The following is a 24,024-nucleotide window of genomic DNA, read 5'->3' on the forward strand; positions in this document are numbered from 1 at the left end:
AAAATTTTGACAAAATGTATTCCATTGAAATATTACAAATTATTAAGTTGTTAAGAATTTATAAAACGCTCAACCTTAAATAGGTAAGGACTGAAAATTTAAAACAAGATTTGTATGTTGTTAATTCTACGAAAAAAAATTTTAAAACTACACAAATACAGGTTTTTCATTATAGTTACTTTAAGTTCAAATTTGTATGAAATTACATTATATTAATAATCAAGAATTACAATTTTAGTCATATTTTTGTAATTTAATAAATATTATTTGTGGATACTTGTATGTTGGATACAATATGTTATTGTTAATTGTATTATTTATTATTATATTTTCATACACTTTTAGAATTCATGCTATTCTTGGACACTTGGTATTTACTATTTTCTTAACTAAATAAATGGACAAACCATTGTACATTAATTAATTTTAATTAAAAAATTTATTGAATTACTATGTCATTTGTAGCTTTAAAAAAAGAGAGGTATTATTATTAATTTCATATGAAAAAAATTAACAGTTTTTAAACCAAGTTAAGTGATTTTCATATTTTTCTAATTAACTCATAATTTTCAAGAGTAAAAAAGAAAATTAAAGGTAACTTTCAGCTTTAAACTCAACTTACATTGTCCTAGATTAAGGTAACTTAATGAGTAAAAAAAGTATTTTACTTGTCAAGTCGTGCATAGTTAGTAATATTATAGATAAGATTAGGGTTTTATTAGCATTTTTATAATAAACTTTCATCACTTTACAACTTAATAATATATAAATAATTGAATAACCCAATTAATTATTATAATATTTTATTTTCCTATATTAGAACATTCAAATGTACATTGGAATGGACAAAAATAATTCATTACATAAGCATTAAACAAAAGAATAAAAATAAAAGAAGTTAATTAGTTATAGTAAAATTTAGATATATCTTATAATAAGTATTTATTATAAGTTCTTCTTAATTAAGTTCCAGCTATTGAACTCTCAGCTTGTATAGAGGTCTCCACCGCGAAGTTCAATCTGAAAATAATTTATATTAATTTTTAACTTTAAAGAATCGTAGGTCCGGTTATATGGATTACAGATGTATCAATCGCATAATCAAAACATACTCACTAAATTTGATGCAACATGTAGGTTTAGTATACCAAAGTAATAAATTATCTGTACATATTGCCATGGTTAACAGAAAACGGTATAACAGTATTATAGTATGTTATGAGATTTCTGACAGTTGACTAAGTGATTTATGGGTACTAATTGTTATGATTTAAGTTATTCCATTTGCTTAGTCATTTTTCCAAGCATTAAAATTTATATGTACGGGTAAATTTATTTTACATATGTTTTTCAGGCACCTATATGGATATACTTTAAACACTGTGACTTGTGATATTCCTATATGAAAAATTCTTGTTGATTGAAAACAACCCACCCATTCGTTTGATCACCAGCGTTGGGATGATTTTAAAGTGCACATAATTACAAAACTGTCCTATGAGTTAAGACAGATACGGTAGAATAAATAAGTACCCATAAGGAAATACAAAACAATAACTAAATGTTTACGTATAGTAAAGCAACATTTTTTTGAGAGAGGATGGTAAATGACATATTATTGATATTCAGTTCATTTCACGTATAATTATATTATTAATTATAATAATATAATGAATAAATGTATGTCTCATAATTGCAGGCAATAGAAATATTAGTTGTTACATTAGTATTGTGTGAACTGTGTCAGAATATTTAGGTTTTAGGTAGGTGTGACAGCAAATTTCACTTTTGAGAATTAATTGTACATTACCAATGTCCTAAAAGATGTTATTCTCATAATCAAACTTTTTTTTTCTTGACTTTTTAATTGTATTAAAATAATAAGCTTTTCAAATTTATATAATTAATGAATTATCAAATACTTAATACATTAGAAAAATTATAACAATTAACGTGAATCCGCCATTTAAATGTGTAATTCATTTTTTATTCAATTAACTCATCTACTCAATTATTTATACATGTATGACTTCTATGGTTTTTAAATTTTTATGTAAAAATGATTTTATTCAAGCTGTACCTATACAATTTGCAAATGGTATGTTTGTATTGTGATGTTGTTTTGATTAAGTCAAGGCTATTACGATAAGAGTTTAAATTTGACTTTTAATTGTATTATTTATCATTATATTTTTATACACTTCTAGAATTCATGCTATTTATTCAAGGACACTTGGTATTTACTATTTTCCTAACTAAATGAACAAACCCATGGCTAAATACACGTATGTTCCGCTAGCAATATTTGATAAGCGTGAGCAGGGTTCTCAAACACGTCCAAAAAACTCAATTTAGCAATAAATCACTATTCACCGGTAGATAGCGCAGTTTTCCGAAAAAAAAATAATAATTTTACAATAGAACACAAAATATTTGGCAAATTTTATAAAATACTTACAAGTCCGTCGCCACTTTTTGAGTGGTATGGAAAATTTTGTAATGAAGTGTAGATTTTGAATATGCAATCAGAACGCGGCGAGTCGGCCCGGAAAAATGTCAGGAGCTTACGAAAGGCCGGCCGCAACTATATAATGTGAGTGTCAAAAACTCAAAAATAAAATATTGGTTGCATTCTAGTTGTGCAGTACTAGCGCTCCAAATATAACTACGAAAAAAGAATGAATATAGTAATTAAATTATTCCACAACACAATTATTAATTACTATGTATGTACATACCGCTATACTAGATATTGAAATATTGAATTAACGTACCTAATTAGAGTATATAATTATTGTTTAATTCCAATTTGTGCACGTAATAACAATATACCTATTGTAGATCACATGACACAGGGTTATTACTTATTGCAGGTTAACTTAATTTTGTATCTTTTTAAAAATAATAATTTATACAAAGTAAAATCTGTTTCTGGTAGGGTCATTTATAAATTCTGTAAGAGAAAACATTGTAGTACTAGTGAATCGTTCCGAAGATCACATACAAACACATTTACCTTTATATTAGTTTATTATGTATTTGCTACTGACTATATTAAAATATAGACACTATATAACTTAAATTGTATTTCAATACAAAATGCTTGACACTTGTCATAACTGTATTGGTATATAACCATAGACATATAAAATATGTATGTTTTATATGTCTATGTAGGTATGATCATATAATATCATAAACTATTATACTATTATCAGTCATTTACGCATGTGCAGTAATAACCAAAGCTCTAGCGTTTTCAGTCATTTTGGCTTCATATCTAATACACAAGCATAATACACTGAGTGGCTACATCCTTATCCATAGTATATGATCTAAGCAAAATACTATTGAATCTAAGGTACCTAGGCATCTAATTAAGATATTATATATAAGCGAATAAAGTTTATATTTGAAAAACGGAAGTTTGTATTTTGTACTGTTGTCTGTTACAGGATCATTTTTGAGTGGTACAAAAATCTTAAATTTGAGATATGGTTTGTAAGCATATTTAATAATTCAAAAATCAGAATTTGAATAAATGCATATAAATTAGGTGAGCATGTTTAAAAAATCAGCCTCCGTGTAGATAGTAAATTATTTTATCATACTAAATATTAGTTTTTGCTATTGTGTTCTTCAGTCCATTAGTTAAATTTTTATAATGGGATTCCTAAACACAATTTTTGATGTAAAGATAATTATGTGCTTACTGTATCAGTACCTATTTATTATAAATTCATGTTAGACCACAAGTTAGCGTAACTAGTCCAGATATTTAAGAGTTAAGGCCTAGTTTAACTTAATATTTCGTTCAAAACTTCAGTATTATTAATATAATTTTACACAATAATAATATGTACATAAATATTATAGTTACCTATTATAAAGTTCCAAATAATAAATTTTATTTGGAACTTTATAATAGGTATTTTCATGAAAATTCAGCTACCTACTTGATGGATGAACACTATAATATATTGTTCACTATAATATATTGTTTTACTATTTTTTTTCTTATTGGCTATGTTACATAACAATGTAATATTTTTTTTTTATGAAATTTTATGGATTAACTGTGAAAGTCAATGTCCAATATACACATATTTATAAAGATTAACAGTTATTGAATCAAATGAGTGCAAAATCTGAGCTTAAAAGTTTGTATTTTCTTAAAAATAAATAATATTACCTATCGAAAATGTTACAATTGTACCTGGACTCTCCTATTGTACCTTTGCTGTATTAATTTAATATTAATAATTATAATAATTAATTATTTATATATATATATATATATATTAATTAATAATTAATAATATAAGTTTGAATACCTCTGTAATAAATAATTAATAAGTATTTACATTTTACACGTGTGTTTCAGAAACCAAAAAAACTGTAAGAAATCACAAAAATTGTATTGTTGCTAAGTTCCGAGAAGAAAAAAACAAATCAAAAATATTAATTCTAAATTTATATCTTTTTTTTCCCCTGGCAGAACTGACAGCAGAGAAGGATCTAAAATTTATATCTTATTAAGTACCTATTGGTATAATCATTTATTTTATTTTATTTTACATAGTTACAGTTAATATTTTAATTGTTTGTTTATATCGAGTAAAATTAAGTTCTAAATTTCTAAATCATAATTTGGTGGTTGCTACATAACAGATTCATCTGATCCTACTCCTACCACCGTAAGGACTTATGAAATGGAATTCAGTTACCTAATGTCATTAAGATATGCATTATATATTGTAGGTATATTACTAATTATGGAGCTAACTATTATTTGATCTTTAGATAATTTATTGTTAACATATTATATTATTATATTTATTTATTTACCTATATAAATAAATTATTTATTTTTGTTTGATTAAAAAAACAAAAACAAAATTTTACCCAATATGAGAGTTAAATCATTTACCTTTTACATAAAAATTAATAATGAATGTATAAGTGTAGGTACACTTGCAAGTAATTCACCAAACTAAATTGTTGTTCCTATTTTCTTTGAAATTAGGTTTCATATAGGTATAATAAAAAGTCAAGTTTTTGTTACAAATAAAATTTATTTTAAAATAATTAGGTACCTACTTATTTTTTCTTTTAATTATTTCTGGATCATCTAAAAAAGAAAATACTATTAATTTCTGTTTTCAACAGTGTTGTGTATTTGTGTAATAAAATGTATTTGAAACTTACAACATGGGGTTCTAAAGCGGCTCCTTTTATTTTTTGGCCTAGGAGGTCTAATTTCTAATGGAGGCCGTTGTAGTTGATCTGAAACATAGATTAATCAATGAATTTAAAGTACCTTTTTAGTAGTTTAACATAATGATAATATCTTTATCATTGTTTAGATTCACGGACAAGTATAAAATATAAAAATATATGTTTGCTAGGTAGTATTTATGTTTAATAATATGCTTATTTCAATTATAAAAAATCAAAATCTAATATAACACCTAGGTATTAAGTTTAATGTATATATTAATTATTATTAATGTTATGTTTGGTGAAGTTAGAATTAATGTCATGGATATTTTATGAGATTAAAAATTTAAGTTTTATTTACTGTAAATATTTATTATTCAATATTCATGATAAAAATTAAAACATAATTTTTCTGAGAACCAAATACAGTATTAATATATTTTTTTTTTTTTTGAGGCTTCAGCAGCAATGGTCATTAGCTTGTGGAACTGTAGGTTAATTCAATATTATTATTATTATTAAGAATTTGTTGTTTTACTTATTTGTCTCAATTATTTTATTATAATAATGTTAATGTATATTTAGTAAGTTTTTATAGAAACTAAAAGAGCCTAAAAAACATCAAAATATATACATGTGGGCATGGGCCAACTAATGGTAAATAATATGTTAATTTGAATTTTGAATCAATAGAAAAAACATTGAATAATGGTTAGGATTAATGGTAATATATTAATTATAAATATATTTATTATAGACATGTAGTTGTTTATTAATGTTACATTAAATAGACTTATTTGAGGGAGTGCAAAGCCTGACGGATTAACGCATCGGTCCCGATGCGCATCACCGTCGCCGGTTCGTATCCCGGTCATGGGCAGTTCACACTGTCTCTGAAGAGACCTCCGCTCCCCACCCGGGCATGGCAGAAATCTACGAATGCCCATTAGAAATTCTGCCAAAAAAACACCTGTTTTCAAATATATATGCATCAACATACCCTTTCTGCGCCAAAAGCAGTTGACTGCTTTGTGCCCAAGTATTTTGCACGTAAAACATTCTGTAATCAATTATAATTAAAATGTTTTAATATTGGTACATTACTTCATTAACTAAAGTTGATTAAATCATTTAACTCACTAATTTGTTTAATATGGTGTGGGCGGTGTGGGCGGTGTGAGCGATGTGGCTGTGGCTGCGGTTGTAGCTGTGGCAGCGGCTGTGGTTGCTGTGGCAGCGGCTGTGGCTGCAGTGGCAGCGGATGTGGCTGCAGTGGCAGCGGATGTGGCTGCAGTGGCAGTGGATGTGGCTGCAGTGGCAGCGGCTGCGGCTGCATCGGCAGCGGCTGTGGCTGTGGCTGTGGCTGCAATATGCAATACAGCGGCTGCATTACCAACTGCTGTGGCTGATGGCAAAATGGCAGCTGTGGCTGATGGCAAAATGGCGGCTGTGGCTGATGGCAAAATTGCGGCTGGTAACAAAATTGTTCCATAACCTCCATAGGAGGAGCCGTTGGAACATTGCTGCTGTGATTGTACATCTAAAATAATTTATTATATTACCTAATTTAAAAAAAAAAAACCAGGAAGCAGATATCAAGTGGGAATGTTCTAACCAAAGTCCGGCGAAGAAATCCCGGTTTATTTATTATTCACAGACGAGTCGCAATAACTCGAAGTAGGAGGGAGATAAAAATTTGCTTTGAAATGTCTAACTCGAATTTATATTAATTTATATATAATTTATTGTTCTAGGGGAATAAAAAAAAATCGAGTTGTCAATTTACTAAAAATATACATAATATATTATGCAATAATTATTTTAAGTGCATATATTAGAATATATAATATATATAATATAGAAAATTGTTAACATAGGTATCTAATTATTAATTTTTTTTTTTATTAACCACCTACGCATTAATTGAATACCTATTTTGAATAAGAATTTATGACCAGTCATGTTCCTATCATTTTTTATGAGAATATACTACCCTGAAGAACGCCAAAATATAGGTATCTAATTTTTTTCACGATAAAAGTATTGAAGGTAGGTTTAATTGATAACCAAAATATTACTTATACATATTGAATATTTAATATACATATTAAAATAAAATTATAAAAATGAATTATTTAAATGAATTGTACACATATATAGTAGAATAAAAGACTGACGACGACGATTACGAATTTACGGAAAATACCTACCTCCCACAACTATTGTTATACAAGATTAATTTTTCTGTAATATTTATTATTTTTAAATTTTTGTATTAAAATAAAAGAATAAGGATTTATTAGTAATAAAAAAAGTTAGTACTTATATACATTCCTAATTGATTACCTACATTATACATTCGATATTCTTGTATGAATAAGATACAAAAAAAAAATAAATAATATACCTAATCGCCATGCATATGCTCAACATAAATTATAATATTAAAATTAATTATAAAAACTTACCTTGAATGAAACCGTGTGAAAAAAACTATTTTAAATATAAGTGTTGCTCTTACGGAGTCGAAAAACAGACAAACGGTAAAACATTTTTATTAGATATTCAATTCTTACAAAATGTCTCATTCCCACCACCCAAAAATCTTAGAAGACTTAACATTATGAGATAAGGTAGGTAATAATATATATAAACACACGAAAAATACAATATAAACTGAGAAAAATCTTATCGATAATTCAAATATAACCAATGTCGTTCAAAAACTCACAACAATAGGCAAAAAGGTAATGCACTAAGTATAATAGGTACTGATGACGCAGCTGTCTGTGTATCCGGGACCCGGGTTTTATTTATAGGTAGATTTGATAGTTAAAACTTCTTTACTTAAATTTTAGGTTTTTTTTTTTGCGGAATTCTATGACAACTATTTTGGGTTTAAGCAAAATAATCAATTGTTTTTTCAGAAACTTTTTTCATGTTGATTTTTCCAAACGTTTGTAATATTATATATAACATGTATTAGAGTGAATTGAACTATTATTATATAGGTTTTAATATTTTATTCTTAAATACCTATTTGAAATAGGATATATAATGGGAAATAATGATCATCAAAGGGACGATTGTTTTTCGCAATATAATAAGCTGTGCGAAAAATTGAATGCGTTGTTTTGTCTATTTTACATGAAGTTTCCTCAAAAAGATTAGTAAGTCTATCAGAATTTTTTTCTATTGAAACATTAAAGGCAGTTTTGTGTGCTTCAGAGGAGTTATGTTTTTTAATTTTATTCCGTAATAAAGCAAGCCTTGTTTCTTTTTTTGTGTTTTCACCTCCATCAACTTGAGAAGAAATCCATTCTTTAGCAATAACAATATTATAACTTCTAAATGAGTTAAAATCAGCAAACTCCTTACAAACTTTGCACCCAAGTTTTCTATTATGAAATATCAGCCATGGATATTTTGCTATTTTTTCTCTCCAATTTCCCTCACTCCATTCTGGTGGCCAAACTTCCGGTTCAACTTGGCTATGATCAGTGATAATTGTTGCTTCATTTGCATCTTTAGATTTCTTTTGCTAAATAAGCAACAAAGTGGATCAAAAACGTATCAAGAGGCTATTTACAATAGAATTATAACAACATAAAAAGCAAAATAAGCAAATATGCTGATTAAATAATATTAAATATGTTTACTTATACAAATTATATTTACATATTGATATATACTGTCATATATGATATATCATATATATTATATACCAATATCATGTTTATCATTGACAAAAATTATATCAATCATTTATTTTTAAGTCATCATTTACCAATGATAACTATTTACCTTTGTGCAAGTTATAGACTTATAGTGACATAGTGTGCAAAGCAGCATAGCAGTCACAATAATTATGCCAACCTGATTGAAATTAATTACTATGACTGTATAATATCAAATCATAGTTACATCTTATCTATATGTTTATGTATTGTTTTGATCTTTTTAAGCACAAAGCAAAATCTTCATACAATGAAGATATTATATTAGTTTAATTTTAATATTTTGTTAACTTTACCTATTTTCATTTTTTTGAAACTAAAGATATAATACATTAATTATAATAACTTACTATTATTAATAACATATTATATTGAATTATCTAAAATACCAATATGAATTATATTTTTATTTTGTTAAACATTTTAAATTTATAATAAAAATGAATATAATCCTACCTCTACAAATGTACTATGTTCACATAAATCATTCGATGATTTTGTTTCCCAGGACTCTGTAGACTGTAATTAAAAGAAATGTTCATCATCAATACATTTATCATCTAATTAAAATAAAAAGAATACTAAAAAAAAGAAACTATTATATTACTTTGACTGATGACTGTGATGTGCTTGCATACATAATGATATTGTCTTCACCCTCATTTAATTTTACTTTTTTTTTGAAATATGAATGTAAAGTGCTTCTTTTTTCACCCATGTTAAATTGAACAAAAATACAAAAGTTATACTAACAAGTATATTAAGTGTATAACAATAACACAATAGTCTATAAGTTATAACTTATAAGGTACTTCATACATGGCGCATGACAATCTGTAGTCAATTATTGTCATAGACTGTCTGTCACTGTGTGAGTATAATATTATCAGGAAACGAGCCCATAAACTAACATGATGTTAGATCCTTGTTTACCCGTATTCAGAAAACGTTTACATTCACGTAGGCGGGGTAATATTTTGATTATGAATGCGATAAGTGATAACCTTGATTTTTAAATTGTTCGTAATATAAAAATATAAAATCTTTGTTACGACTTACCACTTACGTCCTATAGCCTATAGCCTATAGGCTATATTACAATTCGCGCTCGTCAAAATGTAGGTATTTTACAATAATTTATAAATTATTTAAAATTCCCATATAGGATATACGGTAGATACGGCCGTATACCCGCGTATCATTAATTTGTCATAAGCTATACGCCATGGATACAAATAGCGTATTGGGTATACGCCGTATACCCCCGTATACCCCCCAATTAACCACTGCTTACCACCTTTTTTTTGTTTGTTATATCTACTGACCAATGAAGTCTTAGCAAATTAAACTTATAATTTGTTTATGATAAACATTCTAAGAATACATTGACACCATAATTGGACACTTAACATCAATAATGAATGTCATATCGCACATTTATTGAAAAAAATTAAGTGGTAAATATGGTTACCACTAATCGTTAAAGGGTTAACAGTAGGCTTAAGTTTTATTATAATATATCTATGGGTAGATAATAATATATTCTTTTTATTTATTTATTTTTTTTATAGTGTTAACGCTCAAGTATGATTATTTGTAATTCTTATTATATTTGACTTATGTTTATTTTTAGGTACCAGCTGCATAATATATTTTCTGTACCTATTTTAATTGATATATATTATTATGACTATGCAGTGGACTGTAGTGCATTTTTTTAATGACAATTCTGTTGAACCAGTTCCTTGATACTGGCTCAACAAGGAGGGAACTTCCTGTGTCTTGCCAAATAATAGCAGTAATGCTAATAAGCTACGAATGAATCGATCAAAACCCAATATATTTGATTTTACTTCATACAGTTGCAGAATACTATCAAAAAATATTGGTAAATTATGATTCATACAAAAAATATTGTAGTATAATAATAAACATCAATATTATTAAAGTGACAGATATTTTTTGTAATATGATATATTTTTGTAATTTTTAGTATCGTTTGATCAAGCTCACGAAATTGCAGAAAATTGATTGTATACAACTGATGTTTTTGATATAGATAATGAAACAAAACAAAACGTTACCTATACTACATTCAAAACCGTCTGGTAAATGTATATTATTATATCAAACTTCTTAATAAACAATTAATTAAAAGTACTTAAAATAATTAAAAAAAAATATTTAAACTTAGTTTCTGTTTTTGATAATAGACCCATCATTAAAAAGAAAATGTAAAACTAATGTGTTTGATAATGTTTATAAAAAACGATCATCCAATTCAAACGATGAAAATTCAGAATTATGTAAGTAATACAGTGTAATTATATAAAGTTTTGAAAATGTTTATTTCAATTTAGATTTTATCTATTTTACTAATGTTTTATTTTACAGCATCTAATGATGACATAGATGCTGACATAGGTTTTATTTTGCCATCTGCTGATTCAAACATCAATGGTAACTATATATTTTGGAAGAATCGGATAATGTAGAGCACACTAATTATTCCCTAGTTGTTGATATGTACCTAATAACTAATTAATTAACTACATTTTTTTGTATATTTTAGTTTGTACATACAATTATAAAATGATTCTGTTCCCTATGCTCAAAAAATAATTCTAAATCTTTTCAAGATGAAAAAACAACTAATTCTTCAACATTATACAATTCACAGCCATCATGCAGTCGCTCTCCGCCAATACAAAATGCAGCAGGTAAAAAAATAATTAGACTTAAATGATTGTGTATATTGTAATTATTTTATTTAGTCATTTATTTGTGTAATATATAGGTTTAAAACATATTAATGATACTATTCATCTACATAGTAAACATCATGAAAATTCAAATCGTACTTCTCCATTTCATGATTTACAGCCATTGCCTGTAAGTTCTCCATCAATACATACTTCAGGTAAGAGTTATTTACTTACTACTAGATAATTTAATAACTCTACTGAATTAGTTTTTGGTACATCTATTATAATAGAAATTTCAATGTTCTTGATACATGTTCTTAATTTTTTTTTAAAGGTTTTGAAAAAACAGTCTTGAACTATTTGGCCTATTTAAAAATGGAGGTAACAAGAATTTGGAAGTGCACAAGATAAATGGAATTATAATGAATTCGATTACTTTATATCAAATTTGCCGATTCTAGATAACGAAGGTCTTAATAATTTAGAAGACAAAATACAAAGTGATATTAATTTTAAAATGTATGTTATTTTTCTTAATTTAAACTCCACTATGTTATCTATTATAAATATTTTTCATTTAAGGTATGCGAACTAGCTAGAATTGTCGGAAAATCATTAAAAAATATGATTTATAAGATAATGAAAAAAGTTTGACAAATCATTAATGTAGTATACCTATTATGGTTTAAGGAATAAAAACAATTTTTCATTGTTGTCAATTAACAAATCAATCTTTGGTAAGATTATAATTTATATTTGCTACTTATTATTGTGATATTCAAACCTAAAATGATAAGTAATTTTTTTCAAAAATGTAACTATTTAAACAAAAAGATTAAAACTTAACTGTAAATTGTAATAAATTTCTTTTTAAAGCTTTCATATATCTGTTGCAAAATGTACCTTTTCCTAGTAATAGCTGTTTTTGGAAAGAACAGATATTAATTCCCTGTTATGAAACTAAACTACATAATATTTTTCCAAAACTTAATTATGGGTATTAGTTTTATATAATATATTTCACTTGCCATATTTTATGAAGAATTAACCATTTTTGTTGTAATATTTTAATAATACCTATTATATTATATATAGGTGTATTATGTACATTATATGCATCAAATTAATTAATAGTAGTAATTTAAATTATTATAGTTATGAAAATTATATAGATTTTTGTCATTTTTATATTAGTAGTGCTTATAGAAAAACTTGATCAAAAATGGTAAAAAGCAATTTTGAAAAAAACTTTTTAAATATAATATATAAACATAATATTATTGTCAATAAGTATAATAAACCTAACATTAAATGTTTGGATATTATAGAAGCTGTGAAAAAGTCCAAGTATAGTAATGCTAATGACGATGAAATTATAACTTCTATTTCTAAATGGCTAACAAGTGCCAAAGGAAGAATTATTAATAGTGGAAGTCAAACATGTTAAATAATATAATTTAAGTTTCACTACTTTTATTTTTGTATATTTTTATTTGTATTTAATGAAGTCAAGTTTTCAAAGATCAATTTGTTTTTTTTTTATTATTATTTATATAATATAAAATAATACCTAATAATATTATTAGTATTATTATTATTAAATATGCAATAAACACAGCTTTTAAAATGATAAATGTTACAATAAGTTTCATTAAGTTTTTTTTATATTTTGATATATTTATGTTCTTTAAATTCATATTTTAGTTGGATTTTTAAAATTAAAATTTGTTATTAATATTTAGAATAACATTATTATATTATTAGTATTGTTATTATTATATGTAATAAATAGCATTTAAAGTGTTACAATTAGTTTGATTAAGTTGTTTTTATTAGTACTATTTTGATATTTTTATACATATTCTTAAAAACTCATATTTTAGTTGGATTATTAAAGGTTTAATTGTTATTAATTTATTAAAAAAGGAAGAAATAGATTAGTTGTAATATTATATTATTATATACACTCATAGGCACAATTTCAATAAAAAAAAACTAAGGGTGCTTATGCTATGCCTTTTGTCATTTTAGTTTTTTTTTTTTTTTTTGAAAGAAGTTTTTGATACATAAGCACGATCATTATTTGAGAGTGCTAATTTTAAAATTGGGGGTGCTAATATCCCCTAAGCACCCCCCCCCCCCCCCCTATTTGCGTCTATGTATACACTGCAGTTTGAAAAAATAAATTTATATTAATATATATTCACTAAAACCATTTTTCATTATTTCACAAATATTCAAATTTCAAACAGTCTAATAATCATATATAAGCAATATCTATTGTATATAAACAAAAATATATATGATAAAAATCTTTGTTTTCATATATTATACTAGATAAATATATTATTGATTTTGCAATTTTAATAACCAATCAATATTTTTTGGATATTTATCAGATATTTAAACATATTTAGAAGATGTACTATAATAGATATTGGCAGTCTGATGTTTGAATTCAGATATCTAAGGGATTACCATTTACCGTTCATAAGACATATAATGTATATCTCTTGCATATTAATACATTTTCTATGGTTTTATTTCAGATGTTTTACGGATAAATATATTTTATAATAGATATACAAGAAATATACATTGAATATGTTTCTGCTCTATGGGTTTCTACTAAACCTTTTATTAGTATTGATTTTTGTTAAAATATCTATATGATTAAAAATATAAATATAAAATATGTCCTAGAATATATAATTTTATTTGAATAAAATACTTTTTATTAATTAGTGAATGTATTTGACATTTTTTATATACAGTATAATAGAATCCGATTATAACAATTTTAAAGGAACATAGAGAATCAGATCATTTAATCCGGATGTATGTGATATAAAACAAACCAAGTACATGGCTCTGGAAAATGTATATCCTGAATATTGGTATATACATTATACGTCATAAAAATAAGCTGTTTCTGCGGTATTTAGAACCAATAACAGTAATAATGTATAATATACCACAGTTGTTTCTTTTTAAGTACCTAATTTATATTGTCTTGTTGTTGAACAGATTTAAATTATTGAAAGGGGATTTATCGTTTTTAACTTAATTAAGTTAATAAAAGTATTAAACTAATGGCACCAAATTCCATGTTAACGTTAGACCATGGTTATATTTACATCACGGGCATTTCCCGGTGGGCCCCTATTCGTATTTCGGTAATAGGGCCCTTTAATATCATATATTATTAATTTTTTTTTTTCATGCGGAGGCCCCTTTTTAAAATTTTCCGGCCATGATTTAAATCATAAGTATATTTAAGGCATGATTATGAGTATCTGAACATATTATATTACTTATAACCTAGCCAACTCCGCCGCCGAAGCACCGTCGTGTAGATGTACATGACGTGTTCTTGTGCGCATGTGCGTTCTTTCGTTCACTATTTTATGGCTGGCGGTAGGGTGGGTAGGTGGTTTTTGTGGGCTGGCAGGCCGATGGTTGGGCGGTGATGTTTGATTACAGTCCATCCAATAGAATGTACATTCCTCCCATGCTCCGTAGGCACGCTTGCTAGGTGCGTGCCTGTTGCGCCTTGATCGAACAACCGGTGGTGGAAACCACCTCCACAGACGCCGCCACTGTCGTTGGCTTATAAAACGGCACGCACAGGCCACATCAGAACTCATTGCGCGTTTATCATCTGTCTATTTCATTTACTTGTCAAATTTTAGCGTTGTTCTCTCTGTGGATCATACCATCCATCTCTAACGATAATTACCTTTTACGATTCGAATTACTTCATTTTCTCACCGAACCCACACTACCATGGCGTCCACGACAAGTTTATTAATTTTTCTGTCGATCGCATCTCCCATGATGCTGGCAATCTCCGAAATGCTTCCCGAGATGTTTCCATCAGAACCTGCACAGAGCACTCATATTCGAGGTAAGCATTATAATGTATGAATACATAAACCATTGTAGGTACCTACAAGGTACATTTATATTGTTAAAAACTATATTTTTGTTTTTACCATTTTTATTACTTATATTGTTATTTTATTAATTTAATTAATTAATTAAATTATTATTAGATATTTCAATTATTGTTATAAATGATGTATAAATTAAATTGGTACTTATCCAATATTTCCCAATTTTACTCAACTAATAATAATAACAATGTAGTAATAATAATATGATACGCAAAGGGTATTAGCAGTAGGTACCTACATATAGAAATTTTTATTTTCAAGTTTATATTATTTGTGAAATGTTTATTTGCTTTTCTTCATTTTTTATTAACAGTTAACGCACATCTATTATTTATAGTCTTATATTGTATTTTTTCTATCTGCCTCACATAAATAAATCCATTACAAAAAGCCATTTTATTTTACTCATTTCGTATAGCTATAAATAATAGCCATTTGTTTGTTGAATATTATTTTACGATTTTCAAATAAAAGACAAAAACATAATTATTAAAACAACGAATAACATTTTAAAATATGTTTCGATGGTCGTGTAGAAAGAATCATTCTTTTTTTCCTTGTTTATGTATTATATAATAATACAGCGAGAGGGCCATACTTCTACTATTTCATTACTATTAAATGTATTATCGAATAGGTACATATTGTTAAATATGTAAAAAGCCGCACAAGCGTAAAATGTTTTTATCGTTTCTCTGCTTCATTTCGAAACGAATATCGTATTATAATACGTTATGTCCTCCACAAAATTGTTAATTGAACAACCGTGTTGATTTCTAGTTTAGGTGTTTAGACTTTGAAGTCAATGTATAACCTATATACAAAACAATAACGCGTTTTAATAGTTACTTATACCTATTGAGAATCATTTAGCTACTTATATATTTTGAATTTTAATTATACAGTTACCTACATATATAGTTGAGTCGTAAAATTTATGTTTATGATTTCAAATTTTAACGTACCTTATTTACGTGGGTACCGAATAGGTTACTCTTTCAGTAAGCTATTTTAAAAATCAACATAACCTAACGATAATATATTTTGATATTAAAGGTATACCAATTATATACCAAGCAGTTATAAGAGCGAGATTTTAATGATCATATTTTTAGTTTGTAAGAAGCCGGTTTAATCGAGTACTCGTATAGGACTTTTTGTAACATGGTAATACTTTTAAGGGTTCTACGACGAAATCAGTCTTCCCGATCGTTATATTGAAATTACAAATAATTAATCAAGGTACAAAGTAATGTCAATATCAGCTAAAATTTTGTGAGCTTGTTCACTGAACGGGAGCATTGATTTCAATATTTATTTATTTATTTAGCATACAATACGGGCGAGCGCCCAATTTCATATAATATTAATATAACAGTTACAATAATGTGATAACAGTGAAATATAGAGATACATAAATACTTGGGGGGTAGGTTATGAAATAGAAAAGAAGGGGACTGAATTAGCAATAGACATACGGCGTCGAAGTGGTTCATTTAAATCGTAATTTGTGGAGGCGGTAGGTAAATTGAAAGAGGTGTGTTGACGAGTGAAGCGTGGAGGGTCATTTGAAGGAATTAGAGAGAGAGAAGGTGCGGTTAGTCAATTTGCCCATTTAATAACTTGGATATAAATGTTAGCGATATTCAAGCGTAATTGGACCAGCTCCACGACGATTCTTCGCTGTCACAATAAACGTATATTATCTACATTAAAACCAGTAACCAACTATAACTAAATCATCGACCTACCTATATACTGCCATATTTGTAAACATCTGTTATAACAATATTGTACCTATGTAAACATTATAATACGCTTAAAATGTAATGTTGAATTTATCTTGTTTTCTATAACCGTCTTAGAACAAATCAAAAGGTTCTGCCCACCATTTGGAAAGCCGGACGAGAGATTTAGCGTAAAGGTGTTGGGCACTACGTCACCGGCGATAGGTGGATGCGCCTCTATGGTACCAACAAACTCCGGCATATTGCAATCGTTTAATTTGTGGCTGGGCAATCACAAAACCGTGGGCGGTGGAAAGTGCGGTGATAAAAGTACGTATAACAAATCATTATTATTACAGCGTAATAGTGAGGGGATGGGATCCTTCGCCACGTCATTTGGTCCAAGAAGCATGTTCTCATCTAATAATTCGGTTAGGTTAAATCATTAGACTAGGTAAACGTTTGAAATCGTCAGAAGTACGAAATAATAGGTAATAAGTTTTAATTATTATCGAAAAGATTGATATCACTTGTCGTGTGACGCGATCGGTTGTCCACCTAATATAATCCCATAGTTTATTTTTGTTGTGTTTTTAATCTGACACTATAGTTATGGCCGCAACAATCTCATCCATAATTTTTCAAAAACAGATTATACAGCTCTTTAATATGATAGCGTGTGAACAATAAAAATTCAAATTGTACTCAAAATAAATTTTAAATGAATAGATATTAATAATTTATAGTAATGAAATAAAATGTGTTATTTATTATAAAATATATTTAGCAGTTATCTGTTTTTAATTACAGTTTCGTCTTACAAGACAAAATATTATTTAAAATGGAATAATTTTTTTGTTTTGTTTTAGAAAACATATTTAGTGTATAATATGTCATATTTTAATCTAATGCTATATAAATAAATTACATATTTTACATTTTACCGTCAGTGAACATAAATAATATCTTTCAATTCTCAAATATAATACAAATATAATAGGTATGACTTTTACGCACGAAAACATGCACACAAAACGAGTGCTTAACAGTCTTAATATTTCATTCGTCAAAAAAAAAAAAAAAATACCATTTCCTAAAATAGGTAATCTATTATATTCGTCATACTCTTGTATTTTTCTGTAATCGTATTAACAGATATGGACCACTTCTTGTTCGATTGTATGGCGAAACACCCATTCTTTACAGATGAAGACACACTCGAGGGTTGGTATGTTATGTTATACGACCGGGCTGCCAGGTGGTCTGGGCGTCAAGACTACAGATGTGCCGTGAGTATACAATGTTAACACATGCATATTCTGTATAAAATTATGTTATCACGTTAGATTAGACGATTATCTACGAAAACCAATTTAATTAATTAATTGTGGGAATAGTGAATTCTTATACACTCAATCGTTTTAAATGTATGTGAGTGGTAGGTAGTGTAACACATATTATAATTGTACTTGGATAAGCTACTAAAAATATTTTGTTTCCAGAAAGTTCAAAATGCTCACATTTAAAATTAAAAACAAATAAAATGGTCATATATTATTTTTTATTACACAATAATAGATATCACTAGCAAACAATACATCTGTCCAAATTGCAACTAGCACCTCAACTTCAGCATTTTATCTAATAGAAATATTAACGTAGTTGGTACTTTGAGAATACATAATTGAATACCTATTCCTATAAGTTTTACTAACACAATGTCTGCGCTTAGAAACGTTTATTGTATGTAATGATTAGGGGACGGATTTAAATGCTTTAAAAAACAAGAAAAATGCCTTAAAAAAATAGAATATATCTCAAGGCTATAAATTAAGTATCTTCAAGCGACTTTTTTGGTTATGAGTCATAATTTATGACTTAAATAAACATCCCATACATTACATATATATTTATTAAAGTAAACAATTGTTTGTATTATGTGCTCAAACATAACGTCTAAATATCAACTAATCGCCAACAGCAATCAGAAACTTACCCATAGTTGTCTTTTAAAAAACAATTATATTTAACGATAAAACATTTGAAATTACAATACAGTTACAGTATATCGCTGATCGTTATTTATCGATGATTTTGAATTTGTATGACACATCGTCTAACTATAATCTTATTACAGTGAAATATGCAAACCAAACTCAAAATAACGTTGATGGTGGGGACTAGGGTTGGGTCTCTGGTATACTTATGTTATTCTATAATTTAAATGTACGTTACAGTTGATTGATCAATTTCTTTCTCTTTCTGTTTACCTTATTGCAGTTATATGAAACAGTCAAAGAAGACCCGCTAATGATAAACATGGTGATTAGTGCGAACCAATCGTGCCATGGTCTTTTAAAGAGAATTGAACAACCTGAGCATACCGTTCCTAAGGGACTTCGTCATTTTTCGGATGGGTCGGTAGCTCTTCAGTTCAGTAAAGACTTGCCACAAAAGGATAGGGTAAAGGGTAATGAACATGATCATACCGAGAACGTTTCAAAACATAGACAAAAAAGATGCTGGGGATCAAAAACAACAACATCAACTGAACGTTACAGAGATGTACAGTTTGAAAACCCAAAAACAGGTGATCCAACAGAACCATCGCACACACCAAATAAATATTTCGGGACAACACAAAGTCCCGCTGCTCCTAATATAAAAAAGAGGTTTATAAATTAAGATTTAAATCCAACATTTGAAACACTAATTTTATTTTTCACCGTTATTTAATAGCAATTTGTATATAATTTTAACATACACTTCCAAATTGTATATGGTAGTTGATTTTTCTATAGCATATTTAAATATAGAAAAAATATTCTAAAATGTCTCTGCAGTGATATGTCACTCGATTGTGTAACAAGCCATATAATAAGTATAGTCATGCAATATTATCCAATAATTAAGGGAGGCATTCATTTAAACAAAAATTGTTTATGAGTATATGATTACACTGAAATCAAAATGTCTTAAATTAATATTTATAATGTTGTATAAGTTACATATTGTAGTACAATATATTTAATTTTTCAACTGAAACTAATAAAATTTAGCAGTATCCAGTTTATGTCTAATAAATTAAATGAATTACAATATTATGCAGTAAATAATGAGCAATTTTTAAAAAACTAATAAAATATTTAACGTTTATCATTAAAATGTAGATACTTAAAACTGTAAAATATTTAAAATGAATTACTTGATTAAAAATTAATAACCCACAAATCACAATTTAATTTGTTATTTTGTTCTTGTTATATTTTAACGTTCTAACCTAACCCACAACCGTTTATCTGTACTCAACGTATTATCAAGACACGATCTACAGTTACCAGGTAACTGGTATACACTTTTATATCGACATGTTTTAACATAAAAATATGATAAAGCTCATATTTATTATTTTAGTAATTAAAATAACAAAATGTTAAAAATTACGAAATTAATAGATTTATATTAACTACTTTGGTATGACTTAAAAGACAAATTCTAAAAGAAAGTACCACATAAACAGGAATTGTATAAAAAAAAAAAGATGTAAATAAAATAAATAATAAATTACAAATAATACTGTAAATTAAATACAATAAAATTTAGTACAACATAATTATTAAATAAATAAAAGGTCCGGTGCAAGAACCGGGTATCTCCACTTTTTTTCGAAACACATGGTTTTGCATTTTCTGATAAAGAATAATTTTGTCGACATTTAGGTGCAATAACGAGGACGTGCCAACTAATGCCTCAATTCCGGTGGCAGAAAATTTGTGTGGAGCCAAATTATTTTATCCATCAGAGTTATCACGTATTGCTTATTATCAGTATATTTTGATAAGATTATTTGATAAGATGGGTATTTTGGATTTTATAGAAACACAATATAGTTGTAAATTATTAATACATAATATAATGTATTATATTATTACACAGTTTGTCGTTTGATAGATCTTTTGCCGTCAAATTAAGAGGACGCTATACACCCGCATGTGTTGTATCCGTCTTACAAGTGCGTAACATTGCAAAAACTGTTTCGCGCGGAAAGAACCGAGAAGGCTACAGCTGTAACTAAGAAACGAAATTTTGACCACATAAAAATTTACTGTGCAACGTTGTTTTCAATTTTTCGATATCACAAATGGAAAAAAAGTTCTTATTGTTTCAAAATTCATTATTTTTGCATTTTTCAAAATCGAATAACTTTTTTTTCAGTTCTAATATCAAAAAAATAAAAACAACGTTGCACAGTCGAAATTCCCTTTTATCTGTGGTGAGAATTTCGTTTTTTAGTTATGACTGTAGCCTTCTCGGTTCTTTCCCGCGCGAAATAGTTTTTGCAATGTTACGTACTTGTAAGACGGAGACAACACATGCGGGTGTAGCGTCCTCTTAACTAGTCATAGGTCATTGACGTTGCCCATGGTGTACTACGTGGAAGCGATCTATCATTACACCCCATATTTAAAAAAATTAAATTTAAAATTTAAAAAATTAATCAAATGAAATTAAAAGTAAAATAAATTTAGTCATATTCAATATTAAAATAAAAAAATTTAAATGTAATAGGTAGTAAGTCAAAAATTGTTTTTATTAAAAATCCTTTTTTGTAGTGCCATTTTTCCTCTTTCCGATTTATTGTTTTTTGTAAGAGGAACAGTTTCAATATTGGATGCAGAAACGAATGCATGTATTGGTGCAATTAAAAAAATAATATAATAATGTGTGTATCTTTGAAAGTCGATCGACCTATAAGATCCTCTTTTCCATTTTGACATAAGAAAATGTATTTTTAATAAATTGGGAATTTTTGCCATTTTTGGTCATAAATATTAAATTTGGATCAGCTTTATTCAAAGTTAAGCAAGTTTTGACCAAGTATACTAAGTATATGACTTAAAAAACAATAAAATAAGGTAATAATTAATAATATAAATTATTATAGATTATTATTAATTATTATTTAGAAATGTGTATACTAGTATACTCTAAATGTTATAATTATTAATTATTTAATAATCATTCTAATCAATTCAATATTATTATTATGAAATATCTTATCAAAATATACTGATAATAAATAATACGTGATAACTTAAACTCTGATGGATAAAATAATTTGGCTCCACACAAATATTCCGCCACCGGAATTGAGGCATTAGTTGGCACGTAATAACGAAGTATATCCAGGGCATGGACACTGATACAAATTAACACGGTAAAGATACCCAATACTCAAAAACGTGGCAGCCACGCTAAACAGTGTAACCATATCAGAAAAATAAAATGTTAAATACAATGTTTTTCAAAAAATGTATATATCCCACTCTAGTTTTATTCAAATTACTTACTAATATTTTATTTATTAGAAGCTAAAAATGCAGCTGATGTAGTTTTGAAAGCTAATAGATCACGATTGTTTGAAGGCTGTCTTGAATAGTGGAGGGAGGTAAGAAAATATGGAAAATAAATAAAAGAATAGATTGAGAAGGAAAAAGTAAAAAAGGCCAGGTTATTACAGGAATATAATGGCATGTTGAGCAAAAATAATAGTAGTTAATCCCACTTGCATGGAATAAAGGCAAAGCTGGAGAAGCAGAAGCAGTTGTGCAATATTTCTGAAAAATAAAACATAAATTAATATATATGACCAATATATTTGTCATATTAAAATAATTAAATGATACTAATGAGATCACTTCACTGCCAGTGATGAGCAGTGTCTTAGATAGATTTCTATCTTGTATTTTGACACTGTTAATTATGATTTGTATCTATAAACTATTTTCAAGTATTTTCCCTATCCTGGTGTCTAAAGACCCTGTAAAATTATAACATTGAGTAAGTCATTATTTTTGAAATACCAAATAACATGTTATCTTAAATTAGACAAAAATATTTTTTAATCATGATTTATACATTTTTTTTCAAATAAAATTATTAAAAATTAGGCAAGTCAGTAAGTACTTATATGTCAAATTGTACAAATAAAACAAAAAAACAATAACAAATAAAATTTAAACAACATTATCCTAGAATATGATGAATATTACATTGTCATTATATCATCATTAATTATAAATGTTTTAATATTGTCAGTTTTCTATTTTTAAATTGACGTTCTGAAACTAACTCTCGTTTTAAAAATTTAACAGAGGAAAATATTCTAAATCTTACAAATAACTTAATTAAATAAACATAATCAAAATGTGGACATGGGTGCTTAAAAGGTACATTACACAAAAATTCATTTAAATTAGAAGCTACTCCTTTAGCAACAGCAAGTAAAGGAAATCTTTGAATAAATATATTTTCAAGTTCAAATATGAATTGATAAAAATCATTGTTGGGCATCTGAAGGTTACCATAAGTTGTCTGTACAGTATTAGTGTATGCTTTAAAATAGCATAATAAAAAAGCTTGGTCTAAATTTGTTTGGTACCTACCATACTTTACACATAAATCACAGGTATGTTGGCTTAAGCACTTGCTATACAAATAACCACAAACATAATGTAAGGCGTTTTTCTCAGGTAAATTTAAGTGTCTATAGTCAATAGTACCAATTTTGAAATTGAAATATGTATTGGCAACTCAACATTGGTAGACCCAACTTCTTGAGGATTCATATGACATAAAATGTCATCAAGGTCTTTAATGCAATTAGCATTAGGTGAAT

The 24,024-nt window shown here is 27.2% G+C and overlaps 4 protein-coding genes, 1 long non-coding RNA gene and 1 pseudogene across 7 annotated transcripts in view; 4 read left to right on the forward strand and 2 right to left on the reverse strand.

The window, feature by feature from the left end:
* The window catches only part of LOC149062218 (uncharacterized), a 510,544-nt pseudogene that overhangs the window by 26,002 nt on the left and 460,518 nt on the right, over positions 1-24,024 (forward strand). The window lies entirely within an intron of this gene.
* LOC149062220 (uncharacterized) overlaps positions 1-24,024 on the forward strand; it is a 204,454-nt gene that overhangs the window by 22,156 nt on the left and 158,274 nt on the right. The window lies entirely within an intron of this gene.
* On the reverse strand, positions 5,097-7,542 carry LOC149062221 (uncharacterized). Its single transcript, XM_089219881.1, has 4 exons — positions 6,361-7,542; positions 6,221-6,280; positions 5,209-5,286; positions 5,097-5,131 (listed from the first exon to the last, which is right to left on the reverse strand). The coding sequence occupies exons 1-4, from the start codon at positions 6,758-6,760 to the stop codon at positions 5,097-5,099; spliced, it is 573 nt and encodes a 190-aa protein (XP_089076007.1). The 5' UTR covers positions 6,761-7,542.
* On the reverse strand, positions 7,694-10,069 carry LOC149062222 (E3 SUMO-protein ligase KIAA1586-like). The gene is made up of 3 exons (XM_089219836.1): positions 9,565-10,069; positions 9,414-9,476; positions 7,694-8,761 (listed from the first exon to the last, which is right to left on the reverse strand). The coding sequence occupies exons 1-3, from the start codon at positions 9,673-9,675 to the stop codon at positions 8,249-8,251; spliced, it is 687 nt and encodes a 228-aa protein (XP_089075962.1). The 5' UTR covers positions 9,676-10,069; the 3' UTR covers positions 7,694-8,248.
* Positions 9,999-11,481, forward strand: LOC149062223 (uncharacterized). Of its 2 annotated transcripts, XR_016190324.1 has the most exons (5): positions 9,999-10,075; positions 10,591-10,845; positions 10,951-11,065; positions 11,171-11,263; positions 11,352-11,481. It is a non-coding gene; the product is annotated as an uncharacterized LOC149062223 (long non-coding RNA). The 2 variants fall into 2 exon arrangements; XR_016190325.1 differs by lacking the exon at positions 9,999-10,075 and having other exon boundaries at positions 10,581-10,845.
* LOC107171488 (uncharacterized) lies at positions 15,362-20,210 on the forward strand. Its single transcript, XM_089219805.1, has 4 exons — positions 15,362-15,569; positions 17,484-17,675; positions 18,501-18,634; positions 19,626-20,210. The coding sequence occupies exons 1-4, from the start codon at positions 15,449-15,451 to the stop codon at positions 20,028-20,030; spliced, it is 852 nt and encodes a 283-aa protein (XP_089075931.1). The 5' UTR covers positions 15,362-15,448; the 3' UTR covers positions 20,031-20,210.

The sequence above is a fragment of the Diuraphis noxia genome, unplaced genomic scaffold, assembly GCF_037042655.1.
Source record: "Diuraphis noxia isolate RWA-SAM2 unplaced genomic scaffold, SU_Dnox_SAM2 contig0001, whole genome shotgun sequence".
Classification (NCBI taxonomy): Eukaryota; Metazoa; Arthropoda; class Insecta; order Hemiptera; family Aphididae; genus Diuraphis; species Diuraphis noxia.